At 41.5% G+C, this 24535-nt stretch overlaps 1 protein-coding gene across 7 annotated transcripts; it reads right to left on the bottom strand.

Moving 5' to 3' along the window:
- Nucleotides 1–821: 821 nt before the first annotated feature.
- Nucleotides 822–20978, bottom strand: LOC131246537 (uncharacterized). 7 transcript variants are annotated; one of them, XM_058246764.1, is made up of 5 exons: nucleotides 20754–20978; nucleotides 16298–16490; nucleotides 15927–16083; nucleotides 3595–3967; nucleotides 822–3053 (listed from the first exon to the last, which is right to left on the bottom strand). In XM_058246764.1, the coding sequence occupies exons 4-5, from the start codon at nucleotides 3933–3935 to the stop codon at nucleotides 1010–1012; spliced, it is 2385 nt and encodes a 794-aa protein (XP_058102747.1). In that variant the 5' UTR covers nucleotides 3936–3967; nucleotides 15927–16083; nucleotides 16298–16490; nucleotides 20754–20978; the 3' UTR covers nucleotides 822–1009. The 7 variants fall into 7 exon arrangements, with proteins under 7 accessions (XP_058102747.1, XP_058102745.1, XP_058102746.1 ...); XM_058246762.1 differs by lacking the exon at nucleotides 16298–16490; XM_058246763.1 differs by lacking the exons at nucleotides 15927–16083; nucleotides 16298–16490 and having other exon boundaries at nucleotides 3595–3952.
- Nucleotides 20979–24535: the final 3557 nt, after the last annotated feature.

The following is a 24535-nucleotide window of genomic DNA, read 5'->3' as shown; positions in this document are numbered from 1 at the left end:
GGGAGGGAAGAGAGAGAGGAGGGGGGATCGAAGGCGGGCTTCACATGATAGACACCCAATATCAAGGTGGACCCCACGTGAAGGACGGCAAGGTGGCCCCGCATGATTGACTGCCCGCATCAAAGGTGGGGCCACATGATCCCTGCATGGACTACCTACATCGAAGGTGGAGCCCACATAATGGATGGTCCGCATGTGGGCGGTGAACAATGAAGGTGAGCCTCACACGATGGACAACTAAAATCAATGGTAGGCCCCACAGAATACATGACTCACATCAAGGCGGCTCCACATTAATGGATTACCAACATCAAAGGTAAGGTCAGCCCCTAATGATGGCTGGTCCACGTTCAAGGCAGTCCCTGCATGATCGAGGACTGACTTCAAAGTTACGCGCTGCATGATGGACTGTCCATATCAAAGGCGGTCCCGGCATGATGGATGATCCACATCAAATTTCCAACATGATAGACAACCACATCCAAGTTGGGACATGCATGATGTATAACCCACATCGAATGTAAGCCTCACAAAGTGAATGGTCCATATTGAAGGTACACATTGAAGATAGGTCCAAGGTGGGCCTATCATAATGAATGACGCACATCAGAAGCTAACCTCACATGATGGATTGTTGATATTAAAGGTGAACCTCACATGATGAATGGCCCCACAACAAAGGTAGGCCAGATGATGAATGATATACATCAAGTGATGTTGCAAAAGTAATTAATGTATTCTTTTTAGGATTAAGTATGTTGTTTACCAAATATACTAATGCATTGAATAAGTAGAAATTGAGATCAGCTTCTTGATGCATAAGTAGCTGAAGCAAAATGGCTTACTAGGAATGCTGAGTTTATTTTGGTCAAAACATCCAAGGGTCGATCTTCAATCTGGTTTTAACCATCTAAATACTCAAAAACCAATACAATCACCCCAAGGCATTAGTATTTACATCCAACTAAATAGCTCCTAAATACAACTAAAATTAACACTAGTGATTTCACTATAACACACCTCTGCACCTCCTCTTGTTGTGCCCGCACCCACCACACCTACTGCAATGTTGACAATGTTGAAGAAGCTTTAGCCTCTTACTCGGATCAAGCAATTCTGTCTGCTTCGATTTTGGCCTGCCAGGTGAACGGTGTGGAGGATGGCTGCGGGGTGGACGAACAATCAGCTCGGTGTTAGAATCTTCGCTTACAGGATTTCCTATATCCGGTATAGGGTGGATAGATTCTGAGTATGCTGAACGGTAACAATCGACCGTGAAGTATCTTGAGCAGTAATCATAACTATTTCTACCTGTGCGATCGAAAACTGCGGCTGCATGAACGCAAGGCAACCCGGTCATCTTCCATCTCCGGCATGTACAATCCCATGTCTCGATGTCCACAATGTTGACTGAATCATCGCGGACTTCAAATATGCTCCCTGATGAAAACAACACGCTGAGCGAGTGCGAGTTGCATTTCTCTCTCTCTAGTCTTTGCTCCATTGAAGGTGTGAGAATCGTCGACCATGTGCTAGAAGCCTCTCGGCGGGTATAAATCATCTCCATCATCTTACACCGTATCATGTCAATCATCTGTATTATTGATAGCCTGCGCTCCTCTGATATCCAACCGTAGAACAACTCTGCAATGTTCGATGATAGGTGGTCATATCGCAAGCCCTCAAAGAATGCGTTCGACCAATGTTCAGGCTTGCTTTCCAAGATCCACAATGCGACATTGTGTGAGAAATTCCGGGTTTTGCCAATGCAAGCATTGAAATCGGTAATGCTGCATGAGTAAGCAGCACGTTGAATCTCATCAGCCAGTGCATCCTTCACCGGTTCTGATGGGCCCTTCAACACCAGCTTGAAGCCCTCAATAAGGTGATGGAGAGAGTAGGCATGATAGCTGCCCTCAAAAACCTGCGGCACAGCCTCCTCTAAACCGTTGAGCCAATCGGATACAAATGTTATGGTCCGATTTGTTGACACGGCCGATTTCAATTCTGTCAAAAACCAAATCCAATTATCATAGGATTCAAAATCCACAATAGCGAAGGCAACGGGAAAGATAGCATCATCCCCATCTACTGATACCGCAGCTAACAACATCCCTCGGCATTCCTTTCTTAGAGATGTTCTGTCAAGAAGAATGAGGGGGCGACAACCGTTCTCAAACCCATGCCGCGAAGCATGGAATGAGACAAAAAGGCGGTGAAACCTCGACTTGTCTGTTGTTGTCAGAGTTATAAGACTACCTGGATTTGTCTCCTTTAACCTATTGCAGAACCAAGGCAGCTGACTATATGACTGGGAGTCTTGAAGCTGCTCCTCAGCCACCTCCTTCCCAGCCCGTGCCTTTTTAAAACTTACATTGACTCCGTACTCCCGATATATGTCATTCACAATTTCCTTAGGCGTATACTGTGGCTTATCATGTAGCTTGTCTTTTATAATGCTCGCAACCCAGAGACTTGTTGCGTTAGGATGGCCGTCTTTTCCAACCCCGCCTCCGCATGTGTGCACATTATTTATCTTTCTAATCTTGAACCTCTGCATGGTTGGAAGTCTGGAAGCATGCACCCGCCATGGGCAGCCCTCGGCACTACATTGGGCAGTCACACGGGCTTTTCCACTCTTAATTGTCTTGCTTGCAAACCCTTTCACAATGGCATACATACGCAATGCAACACGGAAGTCACTGACACTATTAAATTCTTGTCCCACATCAAAGATAGTGTCACCTAGGGAACTGTATTGTGCTGGCCGCTTATCATTGCCAACGGCAGCGGTGGTGGCAATTGGGGTGGTTGGGTCAGTGATTGTAGCGGCAATTGATGTAATCCTGCTCCTGGTCCTACCTGCGATGCTATCACCACTGGCAGGGTCATCCATGACAGCATTTGAAGCCACTGGATTAGTGACCGTAGTTCGCCTTCCTATCCCATCATTGTCGACGGTTGTAGGAGTTCGCGTAATTGAGACAGTGGCTGCAGCCCTTTTTGTGGTCCTACTTGTGGATCTACTTGTTCTACCTGTGGCTCTGTTTGCCCTGCAAGAGAATGCACTCCATATAATTTCATGAAAAAACTATATTTCATATAGGGGTCAGCATGTCAGCAATTATGTATTGCTGATGCAAGAGGCCATGGTTCTGTAATCAAAACAGTTGATCTGATGACCCCACCAAGGATGTGGAATGCCTTGAAAAAACTTCCAGATTGGAAGATCCAAACCTTTCAATCAATGGCCTACACCTAGACAACTAAGTAGAAGAATTTAGGAACAGTCCCCACTCAATGCGAGTGTAGTACAAAGATCGAAGGGTTAGGATCTCCCGATGTGGAGATTTTCATCACCCACAGTGAGACCTGTTAAATCAATGTTCTGGATCTCAGAACCAGGGGCATCATCACATTAGCAGGACCCTGTAATTCCTCACAAACAGGATCTTCAGATGTGGGAATTTTCAGGGCATGCCCCATCCACAGCAGAGCTTGTGAAATCAGTGGTATTGATCACAGAACCATGGACCCCACATGAGCAGGACCCAGTAATTAGTCGCAAACAGGAGTTGTCCAAGGAAAAGTTACCGGTTGTTATCCGTTTTATCAGTGTTCTGAGCAATGGTCTCTCTATCCAAAACGAAAACATCAATCGTCGCTGAATCCTCATGAAAATCAGCCATGCACTGCATGTGCTTATCATTGGATACTGTGATCGGAGTCCGTCTGTTGCCTGGGAGAAAGTACTTTACGAATAAGGTACTTGCATCACGATTGCACATTTCAGCTATCTCTGACTTGAATTCATCAAATTTCATGTTGGGAACAACCGGTATTGCATATGCTTCTCCACCAGTATATGACATAGATCCATTGTTGTTTGTTACAAACTCGCCACCAACATGGCAAACAGCAATAGTTTTCCCCATTTGCCGACTGCAACTACCTATGAACAAGCAATCTAAGAGGAATTTAATGTCAAATTACAAATAAGGAGATATGAAACCCAAAGAACAATATGATCATTTCTTTTCTAATCTAGACTATCTAGTCTACTTTCTTGAACATGCATTTAAATACATGGAAGGATGACCTTGACCTCAGAAGACAATATGCTTGAATTTTCAGTTTGGACAAGTTTGGGCCTATAATTTAGTGATCCAGACCAATCATTAGTTGGTACCATTGTTCAAAGTATTCCCGATATTATCTATATCTCCAGCTCGGCAATGCTGATAACACTCTTAGCGATACCGATAACACTGGTTGTGTAAAAAAAATTCCAGGTATTGGCGATGTATCGCTAAGTATCTCCAATGTATCGATATCACTAATATTTTCGACTATGTAAATTTCAGGTGCCGCTTGTATTGCCAATGTATCGCCAATATTTTCGACTATGTAAATTCCAAGTGTTGCATGCATTGCCAGTGTATTGGTGATATTTTGATAATATCTCCAAAAATCTGTTTACTAAAAAAATTTTCATTTCAAATTTTATTATTATTATTATTATTTTTATGGATGCATGGTAGTACACAATGTTCAATTTGCCGACGATAATATCGATAACACCGCGATATTATCATTATCACAACATGCGCGATATCGAGACCACAATCTTACGTTTCCTTTCCTGATGTCAATGGTTTCTCGACAAAACATCATGTGTTGTCCATATTTTGAAATATTGATGGATGTTTGGATAGAAGGTTGGATTGTTGGAAGGATAGATGAGATGGTCAGACTGATTTCTTATGACAACACATGCTTTTAGGCCCTCATTAAATAGAAACTTATTATGAATGTATTCTTTTTTCAATATTTTAATTCCTTAATATGCAAATATGTGTATTTTGCTGCTTGCATGCAAAGAGAGCAAACATTGGGTAAAATCATACCTTTTTTGCAAAGGTTATCCAGAGTGAGAATTTTACCCCCTCCAACAAGCCAACCAAAAGCTAAAACCTTGAGGGGGGCTTGAACACGTCATATAGAGGCTAAGAATCTGTAATCGAACCCCAAACCAACCGAGCGGATCACCTTCATGAACGATCAAACTGAGAAGCATCCTGATTTGTCCGCATGCCAGTAAGGGGCATCTCTCTCATCAGGTGAAGGATGCACGCCCTCCAGAAGAGCAAGCAATCTAATCATCTCATCCGCTTCTGTATCATTCAGTTTGCACCTACAGAGACGAGCCCACGAAGCCCCCATACGTGCGGCTGAAAAGCAATCTGAGACGAGCAAGTCCTCCCACGGACTCAAAGCAGCAACCAGGGAAATTGGGATCTGAGGCTAGAGTCCCCTAGCCAAATGTCATCCCAACAGCAAATTATGTCCCCTCTACCTAAAGAGAAGCCAATCTGAGGAAAGATTTTGTCAGCCAATCTAGAGATCGATTTCCAACAATGAGAAGCCCTAGATGAGCTTTTGGTCCATCTTCCCTGAGCTGGAACAATATATTTGCTGGCTATAACCTCTAGCCATAAACCGTTTTCTTCCTCCACAAATTTCCACACCCATTTTCCTAATAGCACACTGTTAACTTGCTCTAAATCTTTGTTACCAAACCCCCCTCCGCTATTCTAGTGGTTTGTAGACCTCTTCCCAAGAGAGAAGGTGGAACTTGAAAGACAAATTCCCCCCTTGCCAAAGAAAATTCCTCCACAGCTTATCCATCTTAGCCAGAACAGATTTGGGGCTATGGAATAGGGAGAAAAAATAAGTGGGAAGATTAGAGAGGGAGGATTTAATCAAGGTGATCCTACCCCCTAACAATAACAATTTGCCTTTCTACGGATCCATTTTCTATCCATTCTCTCTAACACCCTATCCCATGAGGTGAGAGGAGGTTTACCAAGGCACAGTGGGAGACCCAAGTATTAATTGGGGAACGAAGCAGCACGGCATCTCAACACCTCAGCCAGCTCACCTACCGCCCTGTCTTTATGTTGACACTGAGCAGCTCAGATTTAGAGAAATTGACCTTGAGACCAGAGACAAGTTGAAAACAATGCAGGATGAGACTAAGATTAAAGACCTTAGAAACCCCCGCTTCGCAGATAATTAAAGTATCATCTGCAAACTGAATGTGGGATAAGGAAGACAAGGAATTTGACACTTTAAATCCCTAAAATAGAGCCACTCATTTCCCTTTTTCCAGCATCATACTAAGAGCCTCCGAAACAAGTATAAAAAGGAAAGGGGAAAGGGGATCACCTTGGCGGAGCCCCCTAGAGGTCTGAAAGTATTCGAAAGGAGTCCCATTCATGAGAAGTCCCGTTCATGAGAACAGATAAATGCGCAGAAAACTCACAGGCATGCATACAACCCTAGCATTTTTCTCCGAAGCCCATTTTACCCAGCATGTAAGTCTAAGAACTACCAATCCACGTGACTCCCTTTGTCCCATCTCTATGACAAGAATCTAACTCTCGTTAGCCAGGAGAGAGCAATCAACTATCTCCCTGTCAGCAATGAAGGCCATTTGGTAGGGGGAGATGACCTTAGAAAGAACTGATCAAATATGATTGGATAAAGCCTTAGCAAGGATCTTATATGGACCATTGATCAGACTTATCGGCCTGAAGTCGTAAAGAGAAGTAGCTCCCTCCACCTTAGGGATAAGGACAATGAAAGAGCTTCCCATTTCCTTCAGCAGCATATCGAATTCATGAAATTCCGTCACAAAATCCATGATATCAGCTTAGAGAATTTCCTAAAAGACTTGGAAAAAGGCCAATGGAAATCCATTGGGGCCCGGGGCTTTATCATGCTCAAGGCCCATCACCGCAGTCCTGACTTCCAACTCTGCAAAAGGCGATTCAAGGGTGTGGGCATCTTCCTCAGAAATCTGCTTGAAATTCAAAAACTGAAGTTATGGCCAAAGAATATCTTCTTTGGAGAGGAGCACAAAAAAGTCCGCGATGGCTGATATGATTTGATCCTTCTTGTCAGTAAGCTTACCATTGACCCATAGAGGAGATTCTGTTACATCTAGCATGCACACTGGCAATGCAATGACAATACCTAGTGTTTTTGTCCGCCTCTTTGAGCCAAACAGATTGCGACATCTGCCTCCATTTGATTTCCTCTTCTAGCAGCCTTTTGCTAAACTTCAGGCCGAGAGTGTTTCTTTCTGCAATTTCTGCTTCAGTTAGAGGCCCCAACCGTTCCTTAGCATCTAAAGACTGAATAACTTGGAGCAGGCTCTCCATTTCTGCTACTCTCTGATCATAAATCTCCTTCCTCCAGGATTTGAGTTTACCTTTAATACCTTTGAGTTTCTGACATAGCCTGAATCCTATTGAGCCATGGACGTCAATAGACTTCCACCACTCTGGGATCAAACTTGAAAAGCCTTCCAGTTCCATCCATGCAATTTCAAACCAGAACTGTTTCGGGCCTCAAGAATCAGCCTCCACCCCCAAGGAGTCCAGTGATCAGAGGTAGACTTCGGAAGAGCCACCTATCGCACCAAAGGAAAGGAATCCAGCCAAGATTAGGATAATAGGAATCTGTCTAATCAACAAGGTTTTGGCTCTAGATCCACACAGAAAAACCCCTCATGCTAATAGAAGTCTTTCTTGTCTTGTACTTCTCATGAATGAACCCCACTACATTGAAATCCCCCCTCCCCCCAAGGCAACTGCCGTTTATCCCCAACTGAGGACAATTCCTCCTAGAAAGATGACCTAAGGGAAGGTTGATTTGGTCCATACACCCCTGTAATCACTTCGTGCACCACAGACTTAGCTCCTCTGAAAACAACCAATAGAGAATAAGAGCCAGACCAACAATCTTCTTTGATCCACACGGATGGATTCTAAAGGATGATAATTCCTCCAGAAGCTCCAATGGCTAGCAAGATCTCTGATTTGAATCCTTTGTGCCCAAGAAAAGAATCCACTATGCCCTGACCACAATCTTGAAGCTTGGGTTCTTGAATAATAAGGACTTCTCCTTTCGACTTCCACAGGATTTTGCTCACTAGAAGCCTCTTTTGAAGACTTCCCAACCACCTGACATTCTAAGAGACAATCTTCATGAGGAAACAATTCTTGCCCCTCTTCCCTTTCTCATATACCCCTTGGCAACACCTCCTCTGAATTAGCCATGGAAACTCCAAGATTATTGATGGGGACATCTCACGCACATGCACGCCCCCCTACGCACGTACGCAATGAGGAGGAGGGCCCCACCATCGATCTGGATCGATGACGACATCTAGGGAGGGCCTCCTAATTAAAGGGCTGCGTTTTGGTTCGTTGGAGTTGACCCGATAGTCATGTGAATCCCACCATAGGTTCTCATGATCATGGCCCACTATTCCAATTAATTTAGTTCTTTGCATTTTGTTTATTATTGTTATTAGGAGTATCATGGACGGTTTAGATTGCTTTGATTAATTGTTATTTTTTATTACTTTGCCGCCAAGTAATAGGTTGCTCACATGGTGCGAGATTTGGGGTATAGGGTTTTATTATAAATAGGCACCCTTTGTAGTCTTTTTTATTCAATGAAAATTAATAAAATTGCTGTGTTTTTCTGCTCCTCTAAATTTTCGAGTCGTGGAGATTCAATTGGGTGTGAAATCCTCCCTTCCTCGAAGGGCTAACTACTATGGTACGAAGCCACACCTATCCTGATTCGCCCCCACCTTCTTCCATCCATATTTCTCTTCTCCGACAAGCATTCCATTTGCAAATTCATCAATATTGCAGGCGTTTCTCCATCTACAGCAAATTTTCAGAATCCGGCACTGTAAGAGGGCTGAAACTTCGGCGAAACACCACGCACAAACCGTGCATCGGATCGAGCTGAAATTTGGGAGTTTTGGAGTCCACCCCTGGCCAACCAAGGCCAAGCTGGCCTTTTTTGAATAATGGGCCCCACATACGTGCGGCCGGGATCACACGCACGTGTGTCTAGGCCATTGTCGCTGTCTACAAGTGCAGTAATTCTCTGGTTCGTCTCTCTCCTCTCTTTCACTCTTTCACCCAAAATCCATAAACCTAATCCTAAATTATTCAAATCCCCAATTTTATACCCTTTCTTCAACCTTAGGGTTCCCCGAATTGAAATTTCTAAATCCCTTGGATTGGGAAATTTATTTCTGTGCATGTGTGGATGAATTTACCCTCATTTGATTCTTGTTTGGTTTATAATTTTGATTGATCCGGCCCTAGCATGTGTAAGCCTGGATCCACATAAGATTCCCCTTGATTGAGTGTTTGAACTTTTGTGTGGGATGTGGAATTTTGTATAATTATTTCTGAACTAGTGTGATCTAAAGCTTGAAAATCTTGCACATCATACTTGAATTTCATGTCCTGCATCAAATTTGGTATTAGAGCTCAAGGTTTTCATAGGGGAAAGTATTACATGTTTAGGGTTTAGTTTATTTGTGTCCATTATGCATTAAGTATCATTATATAGAGTTGTTTAGAGGTCCATAATTTCTGATATAGGCTACTAAATTTTCTGCTATAAGAAAATCCGCATATCTTTTTGCTGAATTTTCTGTTGACAGATTTTTGGACAGATAGGTTGCTGGAAATTTAGTATTGTGTCGTTTTCTCCATATAGAGTCCTATAGGAACATTTAGTCTCATATAGGTGCATATAGTCGTATTAGAAAGTCCTTAAGTTGAGTTAGTAGTTGTATACCCACATGTACGGGTCATGGTTTTGGCTTGCACCCTACACTAAATATGGAGCAATTGCAAGAGTCAATGAACAAGCTGACCTAGTAGTTTGAGTCTTTGGGTAGGCGCTTGGAACAACATATGAACCAAAGCTTTGAACAGCTTGATGTGCGCATTACCCAACTAGAGACCTCCGTCAGGACAAACCCCACCATTAGAAAAGATGCCCAATCTTAGGCAGGTGGTCAGGAGGATACACCAAGGAATGGAGGTGGCCAAGGAATCGGTTATGGGCATGCACCCGTGCACCCACCCCGTGAGGTACATCAAGACCACTATGACCCTGATGCGCAACTTCTCAAAGGTGTTAGAGTAGATGCCCCCACGTTTGATGGTCACTTTGACCCTAAAGCTTTTCAAGATTAGTTGGCAGACATGGACCGCCTTTTTTAGTGGTACGACATGTACGACCTTGTGGCTAGAGAGAGTGCACCAGAGGCTAGCGTAGAGTTACCCACTGAGGTCATTTAAGTAGTAGATGAGTTTTGTGATATCTTTCCTGATGATCTACTAGATGAGTTTCCCCCTAAGAGGGATATACAACACACCAAGACGTGGGACACCGTACTACCTATAGCCGAGTTTGCGTTTAATAGTTGTCGATATGTCTACAGGTCTAAGTCCTTTTGAAGTCGTTACTGGTTATAAACTTAAGAAACCTATTGATCTTGTCTCTATGTCTCTGACCCATAGGCCATTAGAGTCTGCACAGTCTTTTGCGTATCACATTCACTCATTGCATCAAGAAATTAGGCAAAAGATTACTACTAGTAATGAACACTATAAAATTTCCGCAGACCAACATAAACAATTCAAGGAATTCAATGTAACGGACTTTGTGATGGTCCGCATCAGGCCAGAGCGGTACCCTCATGGAGTTGTTCGTAAATTACACCCGCATAGCGCTAGACCATTCAAAATTATAAAACGAAACGGTCTCAATGCGTATGTGGTAGATCTTCCACCTTCCATGGGAATTAGTTTCACATTCAATGTGGAAGATCTAGTTGCATTTCAGGGGACCGCCGATACATTGTCTGGCCTTTCACCTAACCATCCTGATTCCCTAGACCTTTCCCTTGATCCATGGTCCTCTCCCGACCCATCTTCTCAGCCTCTACTTCTCATACCTACCCTTCCCACACCCAGCGAGGAGATAGAGGATATTCTAGACCATCAGATAATATCCACGTCGGACGACGGGTTTCAGAAGTTCTTGGTCAAGTAGAAGTCACACCCAGTTTCGGACAGTACGTGGCTCGCTGAGGAGGAGCTTCAGAGATTTAATCCTTACATCTCAGAGCAATTCAGGAGTTTTGTTTTACCAGTGGTGAAACCTTCGCAGCCGGGGAGAATTGATGGGGACATCTCGCGCACATGCACGCCCCCCTACGCATGTATGCAAGGAGGGCCCCACCATCGATCTGGATCGATGACAACGTCCAGGGAGGGCCTCCTAGTTAGAGGGTTGCGTTTTGGTTCGTTGGAGTGGACCTGATAGTCATGTGAATCCCACTATGGGTTCTCATGATTGTGACCCACTATTTCAATTAATTTAGTACTTTGTGTTTTACTTATTATTGTTATTAGGAGTATCATGGACGGTTTAGATTGCTTTGATTAGTTGTTATTTTTTATTACTTCGTCGCCAAGTAATAGGTTGCGCACATGTCGCGAGTTTTGGGGTATATGGTTTTATTATAAATAGGCAACCCTTGTAGTCTTTTTTATTCAATGAAGATTAATAAAATTGCTGCGTTTTTCTGTTCTTCTAAATTTCTGAGTTATGGAGATTCAACTGAGTGTGAAACCCTCCCCTTCCTCGAAGGGCTGACTACCATGGTGCGAAGCCACACCTATCCCAATTCGCCCCTACCTTCTTCCATCCATATTTCTCCTCCTACAAGCATTCCATCTGCAAATCTATCAATATTTGCAGGTGTTTCTCCATCTACAGCAAAATTTCAGAATCTGGCCCTATAGGAGGGCTAAAACTTCAGCGGAGCACCGAGCACAAACCGTGCATCGGATCAAGCTGAAATTTGAAAGTTTTGGAGTCCACCCCTGGCTGACCAGGGCTAAGCTGGCCTTTTTCTGGATAGTGGGCCCCACACGTGCGGTCGGGATCACACGCACATGCGTCTAGGCCATTGTTGTTGTCCACACATACGGTACTTCTCTGGTTCGTCTCTCCTCTCTTTCGCTCATCTTTCACCCAAAATCCCTAAACCTAACCCTAAATTATTCAAATCCCCAATTTTATGCCCTTTTTTCAACCTTAGGGTTCTCCAAATTGAAATTTCCGAATCCCTTGGATTGGGGGAATTATTTCTGTGCATGTGGGGATGAATTACCCTCCTTTGATTCTTATTTAGTCTATAATTTTGATTGATCCGGCCCTAACGTGTGTAGGCCTGGATCCGCATAAGATTCCCCTTGATTGAGTGTTTGAACTTTTGTGTGGGATGTAGAATTTTGTGTAATTGTTTCTGAACTAGTGTGATCTAAAGCCTGAAAATCTTGCACTTCATACTTGAATTTCATGTCCTGCATCAATTATGCAATTCCCTTGGGATTAAAGGGGGAGGCGATTTATATTTTATATTCGTAGAAGTCAAAAAAGAATTGAAGGAGATCTTAACCAACCCTCAAGCATTGACAACTTGTAACAGCAACACAGTGTCATCGTCATAGTCCCCGAAGACGAATCCTAACAACTTGTCGACATGCACCAGAGCCTCTACGACCCATCGCTTACCACAAATCAAGGCCACCATGTTGCCATCGTCCAATGAAGAGTGAGAAGGAGGGAGTATATGAACTCATTTAGAAGAAGGAAATGTTCCGCCTGGAGGGATAGCCTCCTCCCCAACCTAGATAGAGGGGGCTTCCTCTCTGATTACAAGTTCCCCAACCCCCTCAGAAAGCCATGGGCTATCGTCCTTAGAGGGGAGCTAAAGATCTGGGATGTTGGATACAACCATTGAAGAAATCAGATGGATCATGGAGAGTCCTGTCACAAAGAATGACCCCACGGTTTCTAAAAGGACGCATGGGCTAGGAAGAAAATCAGAGCTAGTATTAGAGGAATTAGCAAGATCAGGAATATTGTCGATCTTCTCTTCGACTGTTACGATTCCTGGGGGTATATCTGGCATGAATTATGTAGATGGACACATGTCAGCTTCTGGGATAGCCACTATTGGACACACGTCAAGCCATGGACTATCGTCCTCAGAGGGGAGCTGGAGATCTAGGATGTTGGATACAACCATTGAAGAAATCAGACGATTCATGGAGAGTTCCGTCACTGAGAATGACCCCACAATTTCTGAAAGGACGCACGGGCTGGAAAGAAAATCAACACTAGTATTAGAAGAATTAGCAAGATCAAGAATACTGCCGATCTTCTCTCTGCTTGTTATTGTTCATGAGGGTATATCTAGCACGAATTCTGTAGATGGACACGCGTCAGCTTCTGGGATAGCCACTACCGGACACACATCAGCTTTCAATGAGGGGAGGGGCGAGCCATCGACTAAAGGTAGAACTATTGGCCACGTGTATGCTATCAAAGGAATCGGGGGAAAAAAACCAGCTATCGGTACCGGTGGAGGACACACGTCCATTCTTGGGGGATCGGAGGATGGACACACGTCCGAAAACAGAGAGGGAGAGGACAAGACGGCAATAACGTCTCTACTAGTGAGAGAAGAATGCGGGTGGGTGATTGCCATCTATCCCTGAGCCTCATCGGGAGCAGCCACTTGCTGAAAAGATTTCAGACCTGGATTGGTACTCGGCTTAGTTGTCTCTTTCTCAAAGGAAGTAGGTGACGCAGCTTCTGAATCCTCCACACATGTAGGCAGGGTGGCATTTAGAATCCCTCGAGAGCACCGAAATCGTAGGTCTTCCCCCTCCATCGTCGAAGAAAGGCTCAAACTAGGGCTGCTGAGATCGACCTGAGACTGAGCTTCCAAAGCAAGAGACTGTCTCCTTGACAATGCGAACCATGGTCCTCTCGTCTCCCTCCTAGATAGGAGCAGAGCTGGGAAGAATGGTTTCATTCCTCACCCGAATTCTTACCCTAGCTTGGTTGGGATTTCTCCAATTTCGGTATCTTCATCAATTAAGACCACCTCACCGAAACAAGAAACGATAACGGCGAAGACCTCGACGAACCAGAGCTCAAAGGTAAGTCCCACATCTGGATCTGTCTCAACAGACTCGAACAACGACCACTCCTCCCACCTAGAGATGGAAAGTGTTAGTGCCTCAGTTTGTCAATGACGTGAGTCTGTGTATCTTAAGCCAGTTGAGCCCCCATTAGAAGACCGAAGACTCGAAGACTTGCAGCATCAAGGCTTAAAGACACAGGTAAACTTGATGTGCCTTGGTGAAACTAGCCCTAGACCCCTTAGTACCAAAACAACCTATCATTAGATGACTTGATCAAAGTAGGAAAACCTTAAGTCATCATACCCTGCCTATGAGTCCATTTGATCAGGTTAGTGTTGGCTAGATAATGTGCAAAGTGCTTGGAAAGAAAGAAAACAAAGATGCAAAAATTCAATAGGTCTTCGATCCAATCGAGCATCCATTGATCAATCTCGATCAATCGGAGGACCTTGTTCAATTCGATCGAAGGTGTCCAAAATCGTCGAACAAGCTTTTTGTCTAAAATCAGATTTTGCTTGATCGATTGAAGGTTTGCTCGATTCAATCGAAAGTACTCAATAACGTCCAACAAGCTTTCTTCCTAAAAATCGAATTTACTCGATCGATCAAAGGTTCGCTCAATCGATCTATAGTAGCCATTTTAGATCTGTTGGAGCTTTTTCTATATATTTGGCATCCAGATTTTTTGTGGTGATTTAGAAGCCTTAGTGTATTCCACTCATTCACATTACTCCTAGGCTCTATCCCAAAGAGATCTATGTTTTCTTCCTTGTGATTTATCACTCTTATGAGCATTCCAAGCTCAATTTGAAGATGAACATGGTATATTGCATTCTTTAGATATTATACATTAACCTTATAGGTAAAGCCTTGTCTATCATTCTCTAGAATGCCCATCCCGGTGAATCCCCAAATTGGAACCAACCAAGCCATTAGTTGTAGGAGATTCAACCAACCCATCTCTCCCATTACCTTGGTACTTCATAGGTACATTTTCAAGGTAGCTGATTGTTTGGAACCGAAGAAGATCGACATCAAAGTTCGGGGGATCAAAAGAGAAGTTGTTTCAAGTGCAGAGAAGCATTAATCAAGCATCTCAAGAAGGCGCCTCAGCGGGGCTCAATCCAACTAGTAAGAGTTTATATTCGAGTCCATCATATACTCCTTGTGTAGGATTGAGTATAGAGTTTGGAACCTAAACTCAAATAGGTTTTTGTGTAGGACCCGTCTCCTGCGGGAATGTACGTAGATGATTGTGTTAGATCGCTAAGGTTCTTGGTTAGAATATTGAAAACCTTAAAAGTCTTCGAGGGAGCCACTGACACGAGTGCGTACATGTAGGTTGTGGGTTAGCCTATAGAAAATCCTTGTACTCTCTGAGGGAGCCACCGACACGGGTGTATACATGTCCACCAACACGAGTGTGTACGTGTAGGTCTGTCACCGGCATGGGTGTACACATGTCCACCAACACGGGTGCATACGTGTAGGTCTGTGTTGGACCGCCACTGACACGGGTGTGTGCGTGTCCACCAACATGCGTGTGTACGTGGGTCCTTGTATAGGGTTGTAAAGGTATGTAGTGAACCTATTGAAAACCATTGAGATAGCACTCGAGTTTGAGTGTCCACTAGGAGTGGAGTAAGCGACCAACCGAACCACTATATATGCTTGTAATTCAATTTGTCTATTACATATGAATGCATGATTAGATTGTATGCTAGCATTTTAATTTAACACATTCACAATTGTATTGCAATCTCTCATCATAGACTAGTTGCACAATTAGTTGTATTTTTGTAGTCTATGATCTTGGACTAGCACAATTGATTAAAATTGGTAAATAATTTTAAGTGGTCTTATTCGCGCACACCCCTTGTAAGACTTAGCCATAATTTTAAGCTCCGTAAGCTTCCGCATTGTGGTATCGTGTTAGATAATCCATGCAATTTTAGAAAGGACAGGGCCATCCCTGTGAATGAAACTTGCCAGCATGCATCGATCAACGTTTTCATCAAAGAGGAGACTGACCAAGGTTGTATTGGACCCCAAGGGTTCTGAAGTTTCTCTTAAAATTCTTAATGCCACAACACTCCTAGAACCACTCTCCCACCTCGTCCAAAGACAATCCTTCCCCCTTCCTTAGCAATACCACAACGCTCGAAATAGGTCATCCATGTGGTAGGATCTGAAAATAAAATAAAATAGACATAAATATAAATATAAATATAAATATAAAGTAAAATCTTAGCTAGACAATGATCAATGGAATAAGGATTAGACTAGATTTCGTGATATATTGTATTTGTTGCTGTCTTTGGAATATCTAAATCTTGGATAGGTCCTAAAAAAAATTTGTATATCTTATTATCAAATAATAAAATAGAGATTGATTCCCATACACCATTGAATGTCTTGTGCACTTGAAGAGGATCAAGCACTCATCCCTACTCTCGGAACACGGACTATCACCATGCATGATCTTAGATCTTTAGTCCAACATCTCAAAATCCTAAGATCTAGCCCAACCTCCAAGATGCTCGTGATGAGACTCCAAACACATTGGAAAAACTACTTCCATATCCCTTTCCACAACTACAAGACAACAAAATAAATAAATCAAAGAAGATCAAGTACCTGAATAAAAGAAAACCCTAGTATTCCAGAATCTCCTAAAAAGTAAACCTCAGATGAGGTAAAGGTCCAACCCCCCCCTAAAAAAAAAAAAAACTTACGTTTCCAAAAACTCAAACCATGGTCCTAACCTAAACCAGAAAGAAAACCCTAATAAGTTTTCAAATATTTAAATTTCATAAATTCTCAAAGATCCCAGAATTAATATCCTGATAACCCATTCCTTCCAGGAAAAAAAAAAATCAAGAAAATACATTTCTTTAAATATCCGGAAAAGCACACTGAGGTGAGGACTCACCCTTTAAGCTTCCCACTTAAATTCGTCAATCTTGATATAGACGATGCCTTAATCTCTCACATTCAGTATCTCCTAAGTCACTTGATTTATTTACTTATCTCATCATGCGCATATGTCTATCTGTTGCGCAATTGACTCATGTGTTGTATACTTGATTTGTCCCTTTAATGTTAGCAAGCATAAATGATTTGATTGTCACATGTTATCTCAAGTTGTAGAATTTGTTAATTAATTACATGTTGTTACTTGCGTTTATTTGATGGATTAAATGGAGCTTGTTGTGGACCTACCATCTTGCGGTCCATTTGTGCCCTATGCGGCTTTGATCGCACATTGGCCCTATGTGGCTTGGATCGCATATTTGCCATTTGCGACCTAGATCATTACATGACTTAGATCACATATTTTCCCTACGTGGCTTTGATCGCATAATTGCCCCATGTGGCTTTGATGGTTATATTTGTATAAACTTATTGATTTTCAGGTCGTTATGCGGAATTCGATATGATTTCCGAGTGGAGCTGAAGTTCGTTTATTGATTTTCTAACAATCTTGCCGAGTTCATATGATTTCCGAATGACGCCGGAGTTTCTATGTTATTCTCTCTTCATTTGGTGGAGTTCAGTCATATTGTGATTTCTGGGTAGAGTGGAAGTTCACTTATCAATTTTCTAGATATCTTGCGGAATTCACGTACGATATGATTTTCGGGTGAAGCAGAGGTTTAAATGTCGATTTTCTATTCACGATTATATTTGTATAAACTTGTTGATTTTCGGACCATTATACGAAGTTTGATATGATTTACGGGTGGAGCTAAAGTTCGCTTATTGATTTCTAGCCATCTTGTGGTGTTCATACGATTTCCGAATGACGTCGGAGTTCATATGTTGATTCTCTCTTCATCTTGCGGAGTTCAGTCATATTGTAATTTCCGGGTGGAGCTGAAGTTCGCTTATCGATTTTCTAGTCATCTTGCGGAGTTTACGTACGATATGATTTTCAGGTGAAACAGAGGTTTAAATGTTGATTTTTTATTCATGGTTGCATTTGTATAAACCTGTTGATTTGCGGGTCATTATGCAGAGTTCAATATAATTTTTGGGTGGAGCTAAGTTCGTTTATCAATTTTCTAGCCATCTTGCGGAGTTCATACAATTTCAAAATGACGTCGGAGTACCTATGTTGATTCTCTCTTCATCTTGAGAAGTTCAGTCGTATTGTGATTACTGAGTGGAGTTTAAATTCGCTTATCGATTTTTTTAATCATCTTGCGGAGTTCACATACGATATGATTTCCGGGTGAAGTAGAGGTTTGAATGTTGATTTTCTATTCATCTTGCAGAGTTCAGTCGTATTGTGATTTTCGAGTGGAGCTGAAGTTCGCATATCGATTTTCTAGCCATCTTGTGGAGTTCACGTATGATATGCTTTCCGGGTGCAATAGAAGATCGTATGTTGATTATTTGACTATCTGGAGACATCCACTTGCATTGTGATTGCTATTACATTTTCCTAATAATGAAATTATATTAATTGCCTTTATTTTTGAGAATATGATCATGATTTTGAATTGCGCTGTTTAATATATCTTTTCTCATGTCTTGAGATCTATGAATGATGAGTGTGTAATCTTAGAGAGTATTCCTCACTGTGATAGCCATTAACATTATCAAAACATATTGGTTGATACAGGTGTAGAGCGGGTCGATGCTATTCACTTGATTGCTGGAGCAGATTGGGCAATTGAGGAGTTAGGCGGGGTCCCTGTGGCCCAGAGTGAGCTCCATCATTAGACAATAGATTTCTGTTTTAGTTTAATGAACTTTTGCTATTTGCGTTGTACAAGTCCTGTATGGGAGCAACATTCGGATTTTTATGGTGATTGGAATATTTTTTTACAACGCATGGTTTACTCCGCCAACATTTGCTGCTAACTCTAACTAATGATAAGAAAGTTTAAATTTAGACTAAAATTTAAAGGCTAATGCCCGGGTTTTTGGAAAACGAGTAGTATACTCGGGTTTCGAAAACCGGGGCGTTACAGTTGCACACGTCACCTTCTTCTGATCACTCACGTTACCACAAAACTCTCCACAAAATTAAATCCTTGTTTTATTGGCCTGGTTTAAGAAGCTCGGTTAGGAATTTTATTAGAGAATGTGACACCTGTCAAAGAAACAAGTCACTAAACACTTCTCCAGTCGGACTCTTGCAACCCTTACCCATACCTACACATATTTGGGCTGATATTGCTATAGATTTTATAGATGGACTTCCATCTTCGCGAGGGTATTCGGTTATTCAAGTTGTGGTAGACGGGCTTTCCAAATATGCCCATTTTGTGGGCCTATCTCATCCACATACAACCGCCTCAGTGGCCCAGACATTCATTTAACATACATTCAAGCTGCATAGCATGCCCTCATCAATCGTATGGGACATGTCATGGACCCTATATTAACCAGTTTATTTTGGCAAGAATTATTCAAGCTTCAAGGCACTCGGTTCAAGATGAGCTCAGCCTACCATCCTCAAATGGATGGTCAAAGCAAAGTCCTCAACCGATGTTTGGAGACCTATCTTCAATGTTTCATCAGTGGCGGTCCAAAAGAGTGGGCTCAATAGTTACTGTGGGTCGAATGGAGGTAACACCAACTATCATTCTGCTACCAAGATCACTCCGTTTGAGGTTGTTTTTGGTATACCCCCACCTACATTGATGAGCTATGTTCCAGGTACCACCAAGATTCAAGAGGTAGATCAAGAACTTCGTGATCGTGATATGATTCTACAGAACCTAAAGATCAACTCAAAAAGGGTTCAAGATTATATGAAAAAACTGGCAGATTCCCATCAGATGGACCAGGGATACATGGTGGGCGAGTGGATGTACTAATGACTGTAACCTTGCAGGCAAAGCTCGGTGGCTTACTGTAGGTCACCAAAATTAGCCCCTAGATACTACATGCCATACCAAATTATTCAGAAAGTGGGACCTATCGCCTACAAGCTCCAACTTCCTCCTGAGTCAAAGGTACACCTAGTTTTTCATGTTTCATTGCTTAAGAAGAAGGTGGAAGCTGATGTTTTAATACAAGTCCAGCTGCGCAACGTCATAGTAGATGATTTAGCAAGTGAAGAGCCCAAAAAGATCATTGGAAGTCGAATAATCAAGCGCTACAATCAGGCCGTCACTAAAATTTTGGTCAGTTGTAAGGGACATCAACCTAAAGATGCAACGTGGATGACCTATAGCACTTTTGTGGAAAAATATCCAACTTTTGACCTTGAGGACAAGATCAATCCAAGAGGGGAGAATTGATATGTACAGATTTACTTAGGATTCCTTTTTTCTGTATTGGGTAGTTGAATGAGTCAATTACAGAGGATTTGGATCCTCTTTTGTATTGGGGTTGAGAAATAGTAGGGAATCTAATGGGTTTTAGAGAAATCTTAGGAGAAGTGGGAGTTGGGTAGTTTTTTTTTTTTTTCTAATGTCTAGTTCTGTAATCTATAAATTTCTGCATTTATGCATCAATGAAGGCATCTAGAAAATTTCCAGCAAATTCGAATGAAGTTTGAAGGGCCTGGTTCCCCTCGAAGAGAACCCATCTCTTTCTTTTAATTTTCTTTATCTATCATCATAGGCAGAAGAAGAAAATCTGCACGTTTAAAAAAAGAAACCCCTATAAAATAAAAATCGAAACATAACCCAGAAAAGAAAAAAAAAACCACTTGAATTCGTAAACATCTTCAGAAAAAAGAAACCCTCAGCCCTAACATCAAAACCATTCCATCCATTAATATAAGAAAGGGCAAAAAAAAAATTAAAAAAAAAATCAAACAAATCCCCCTAATTGCACAAGGAAAAAATAGATCGAAAGGTAGTAAAAATTAAAAAAATAAAAACAAAGAAAGAATACCTTGGAGGCGAGCTTTTCGAAGAGAGAGAGAAACTCTGGGGGGTTTTTGGCAAAATCGGAGGGGTCTTCATTTAGGTTTTTCTTTTCATTTCTTCTAAACAAGGACTAAAAGGTCGTTGCATGCAAGGGCGTCTTAGAACAAAGTCATTGAATTTAGGGGTTTTTTCGTAAAGTGAGCTCCAGACCGTTGAAGAGTTGCAGGCCGGGACTTGAGTTCACGTATTCGAAAGCTCTGTGAGGCCCACCGAGATATATATATATGTGAAAATCCACTCTGTCCATCAGTTTTTACAGATCATTTTATCATGAAAACCCAAAAATAATGAAGATTCAAGACACAAGTGGGCCACACGACAGGAAACAATGGGGACGGAAAGGCCTACCATCGAAATCATCCAGGAGCTCACTGTGATGTTTCTATGCCATCCAAGCCGTTCATAAGGTGACTCCAAAATGGACGATGGGAAAACACAAATATCAGCTTCATGTAAAGCCTCTGTGGCTCCAGGAAGTTTTCAACGGTGGCGTTCAATCTCCACCGTTACTTGTGGCGTGGCTCACTGGCGTCTTCGATCTCCTTGGCAAAACTGATGGACGGAGTAGATTCCATACGAGCATCGCGGTCGGCTCCCTAGAGCTTTGGGTTTCAGGAACTGCCTGTAACCTGTTAGCGAGGGATGTGCATGAGATCCGAACCATTGGTGAGGTGGGTCAACCTTTAACATGCAGAGGCTCGTAAATTAAGCTGAGGTGGGCCACATTCGTTTCAAGGTAACAAAAACAACAAAAAAAATGAACCGATACGGAGAAAATCACCAATGGGTGAAGTTCAACGCGCTTACTTACGTGGCCCACATGAGTGGGGCATGCTCCCATGGATGAGTTCTGCACAAGGATGTTGGGTGGGGCTCATAGATATGTCTGTGAGAAATGTACTGTCTGTCCGTTTTACGAGATCATTTTAGGATGTGTGACAAAAAATGAGGTGAATCCAATACCCAAGTAAGCCGCACGAGAGGAAACAGTGGGCATTCAGCGAGTACCTTGAAGTACTCCTATGGCCATAAAAGTTTTGTATTAGGTAATCCCTCCGGTGTTTTCGCTTCATCCCATTGACAATGACATTTTAACTGGTTTAGATAGTATATAAACATCAATGTGGAGCCCAAGAAGATTTGGGCATAAGGAATTTCTTTTTCCAATTTTTCCTCGTGTGACCTACTTGAGTTTTTTATCTATCTCATTTTTTTGTCGCACATAGTGCTTGAATTATTTCTAATACTGTCTTTATTTCCAGCTCGGCGATGATTACACTAATAGCGATATCGATAACGCTAATAGTATTAGAAATTTCAGATATTAATAATGTATCATTAAGTATTGCAAACGTATCAATATCACTAATGTAATTGTTAATGTTTTCAACTATGTAAATTTAGGTACCGATCGTATTACTAGTGCATCGATATTGCCAATGTATCACCAATATTTTCAATTATGAAAATTTTAGATAATGCTCATATCATAAGTGTATTGATGATATTTCAATAGTAAATTTTTATTTCAATTTTTTTTTTCATGGGTATATAGTTGTATGTAGTGTTCATTTTATTATTGATAATATTGATAATATCTTGACATTATCAATATCTCAAGATGCACGATATTGAGACCACAATGTTTCGTTTTCTTTCCAATTATTGATAATTTCTTGGTGAAATATCATGTATTGCTGATATTTTGCAATATAATGGACGTTTCGATGGAATGTTGGATGGTGAAATAGGCCAGATGGGTTACTTGGACTGATTTCTCACAACAGCACATGTTTATGAGGCCCAATTAAATGAAAACATATTATGTATGCATTCTTTTTATAATTTTTTTATTTTTAAATATATAAATATGTCCATTTTAACATCTCCTGAAATTTCGCTGAAAATTCCAACGTTTTTCCCATGTTTCCTCGCATTTTCGGTTATCCGCAATATTATCAATAATAACGATATTGTTTCTGTATCCCTGGCTAGTGAAACTTGTAACAATAGTGACACGAGATTATGCTTCTAATGGCCAAAGATGATTTCACGTACACGTCATGGTGGGCCCTACCAAAAATCAAGCCCTAACATCTCATAGGAACTAAAAGGGGATTTTATTTGGAAACATGGATAACAAAAGGGAATTGTATGGGACATTGCTCTTGATTTTAATAGGCCCCACCATAATGTCTATGTAAGTTCCACTTCATCCATTTGATATTTAATCCCATATTAAGCTCATACAAAAATTAAGATGACTTGTGATTTTGGTAGGCCACATCAAAGGAAATAATTAGGAGAGAGACATCTGTCCTTAATTTTCACATGGCCCATTGTGATAATTATATGAAATCTACTCCAATCATTAAATGTCACGCCAAAATTTAGGCATGTGCCCTAAAAATCAGGCCCATTGATGATTTAGGTGGTTCATACTGAGGGAAATAATTTGGACGGCTAGCGTTGCCCTATACATTATTTCCAATCATGATGTCAACCTGAATCATAAATGGAATTGTTTTTTGGGCCTTCGGCCTAAGATAGGGTGACACACCTAATGGTTTGAGTGGATTTTACATAAATGTCATGATAGGGCCCACCCGAGCCAATGACCCATTTGCACACATGGCAGCAGTGTCAAAATAAAATAAAATTATAATTATATAAATTAATAAGGTAACTTTTTGAAAAAGCAATGGTAGAAGGTGTTGGAATGATAATTATATTGATTAATGAGGTAAATTTTTAAAAACCCTTTTGAAAATGGTATCAGATATAACTTCCATATTAAATAGGTAGTTCTTTTTATAAATTTTCTTGTAATTTATTTTAAAGGTTGTAGTCTCATTTCCTTCGATGTATCTTTTATCTTTTCCCTTGCTTCGTTTTTGTTAGAGGAAGAGCCAAATTCTCACATGACTTGACAAAGTCGACAGTTATTGCTTCATAACCTAACATCTCTTGCATAGTTGTGCTTTGGTCACACCCAGACGGTGCTTTACAAACACTATGTATGACAAAGGAAGGAATAGATTTCTCCCCAAAAGGAAAATTACTTGATAAAATTTTTATTCACTCAATTTCTTATGGAGCTATAGCCTTAGATGTGGTGGATGAATGAGATATAATTATCTATTTTTTGGACTTCCAAAAGATTGCACCTCCACTTAAAAGTGACAAGATAGGCACTAGTTAGTGGATTTACACTCGTCAATGTCACCAACTCGAGTGTACATCATTTAACCCTTCTAAAACAACAATATAACTCCGTGGCTAACCTTTCTATTGACATATTATCCTGGTTACATAGATGTCACCCTTATTTATAGATGTTGACAACCAAGTATGAACTACCAAGGGCTTGTTTGGCCCGAGGGATTAAATGGTATGAAATTGCATTAGATGGTATTCACACTATTATTGCACAATAATTGCAAGCCTGGAAATACCATGGTATTATGACCACCCCATCACCATGTTTGCGAGCATATTCTTCCTCAGGAAAAAACACTGGATGAAGCAAAATCCATGCTTGGTGGACCATGGAATTGTTATCAACTGACTAGATTCACAACTAATATCAGTCAGTTGCGTACATATACAACTTGAATGCCGTGTGTAAAGGATGAATATGGATGAACCACATGGGTACACCACATGCATCAATGTAGGGACTACAGATCTACGGGATTTAGAAATATGACATGGGACCATATGCAGTTCCATTCCACCTAATTTCAT

This window comes from Magnolia sinica, chromosome 5, assembly GCF_029962835.1.
Source record: "Magnolia sinica isolate HGM2019 chromosome 5, MsV1, whole genome shotgun sequence".
Taxonomy (NCBI): domain Eukaryota; kingdom Viridiplantae; phylum Streptophyta; class Magnoliopsida; order Magnoliales; family Magnoliaceae; genus Magnolia; species Magnolia sinica.
Note: the sequence above shows the minus strand (reverse complement) of the source record. Positions and strands in the feature narration are given on the sequence as shown.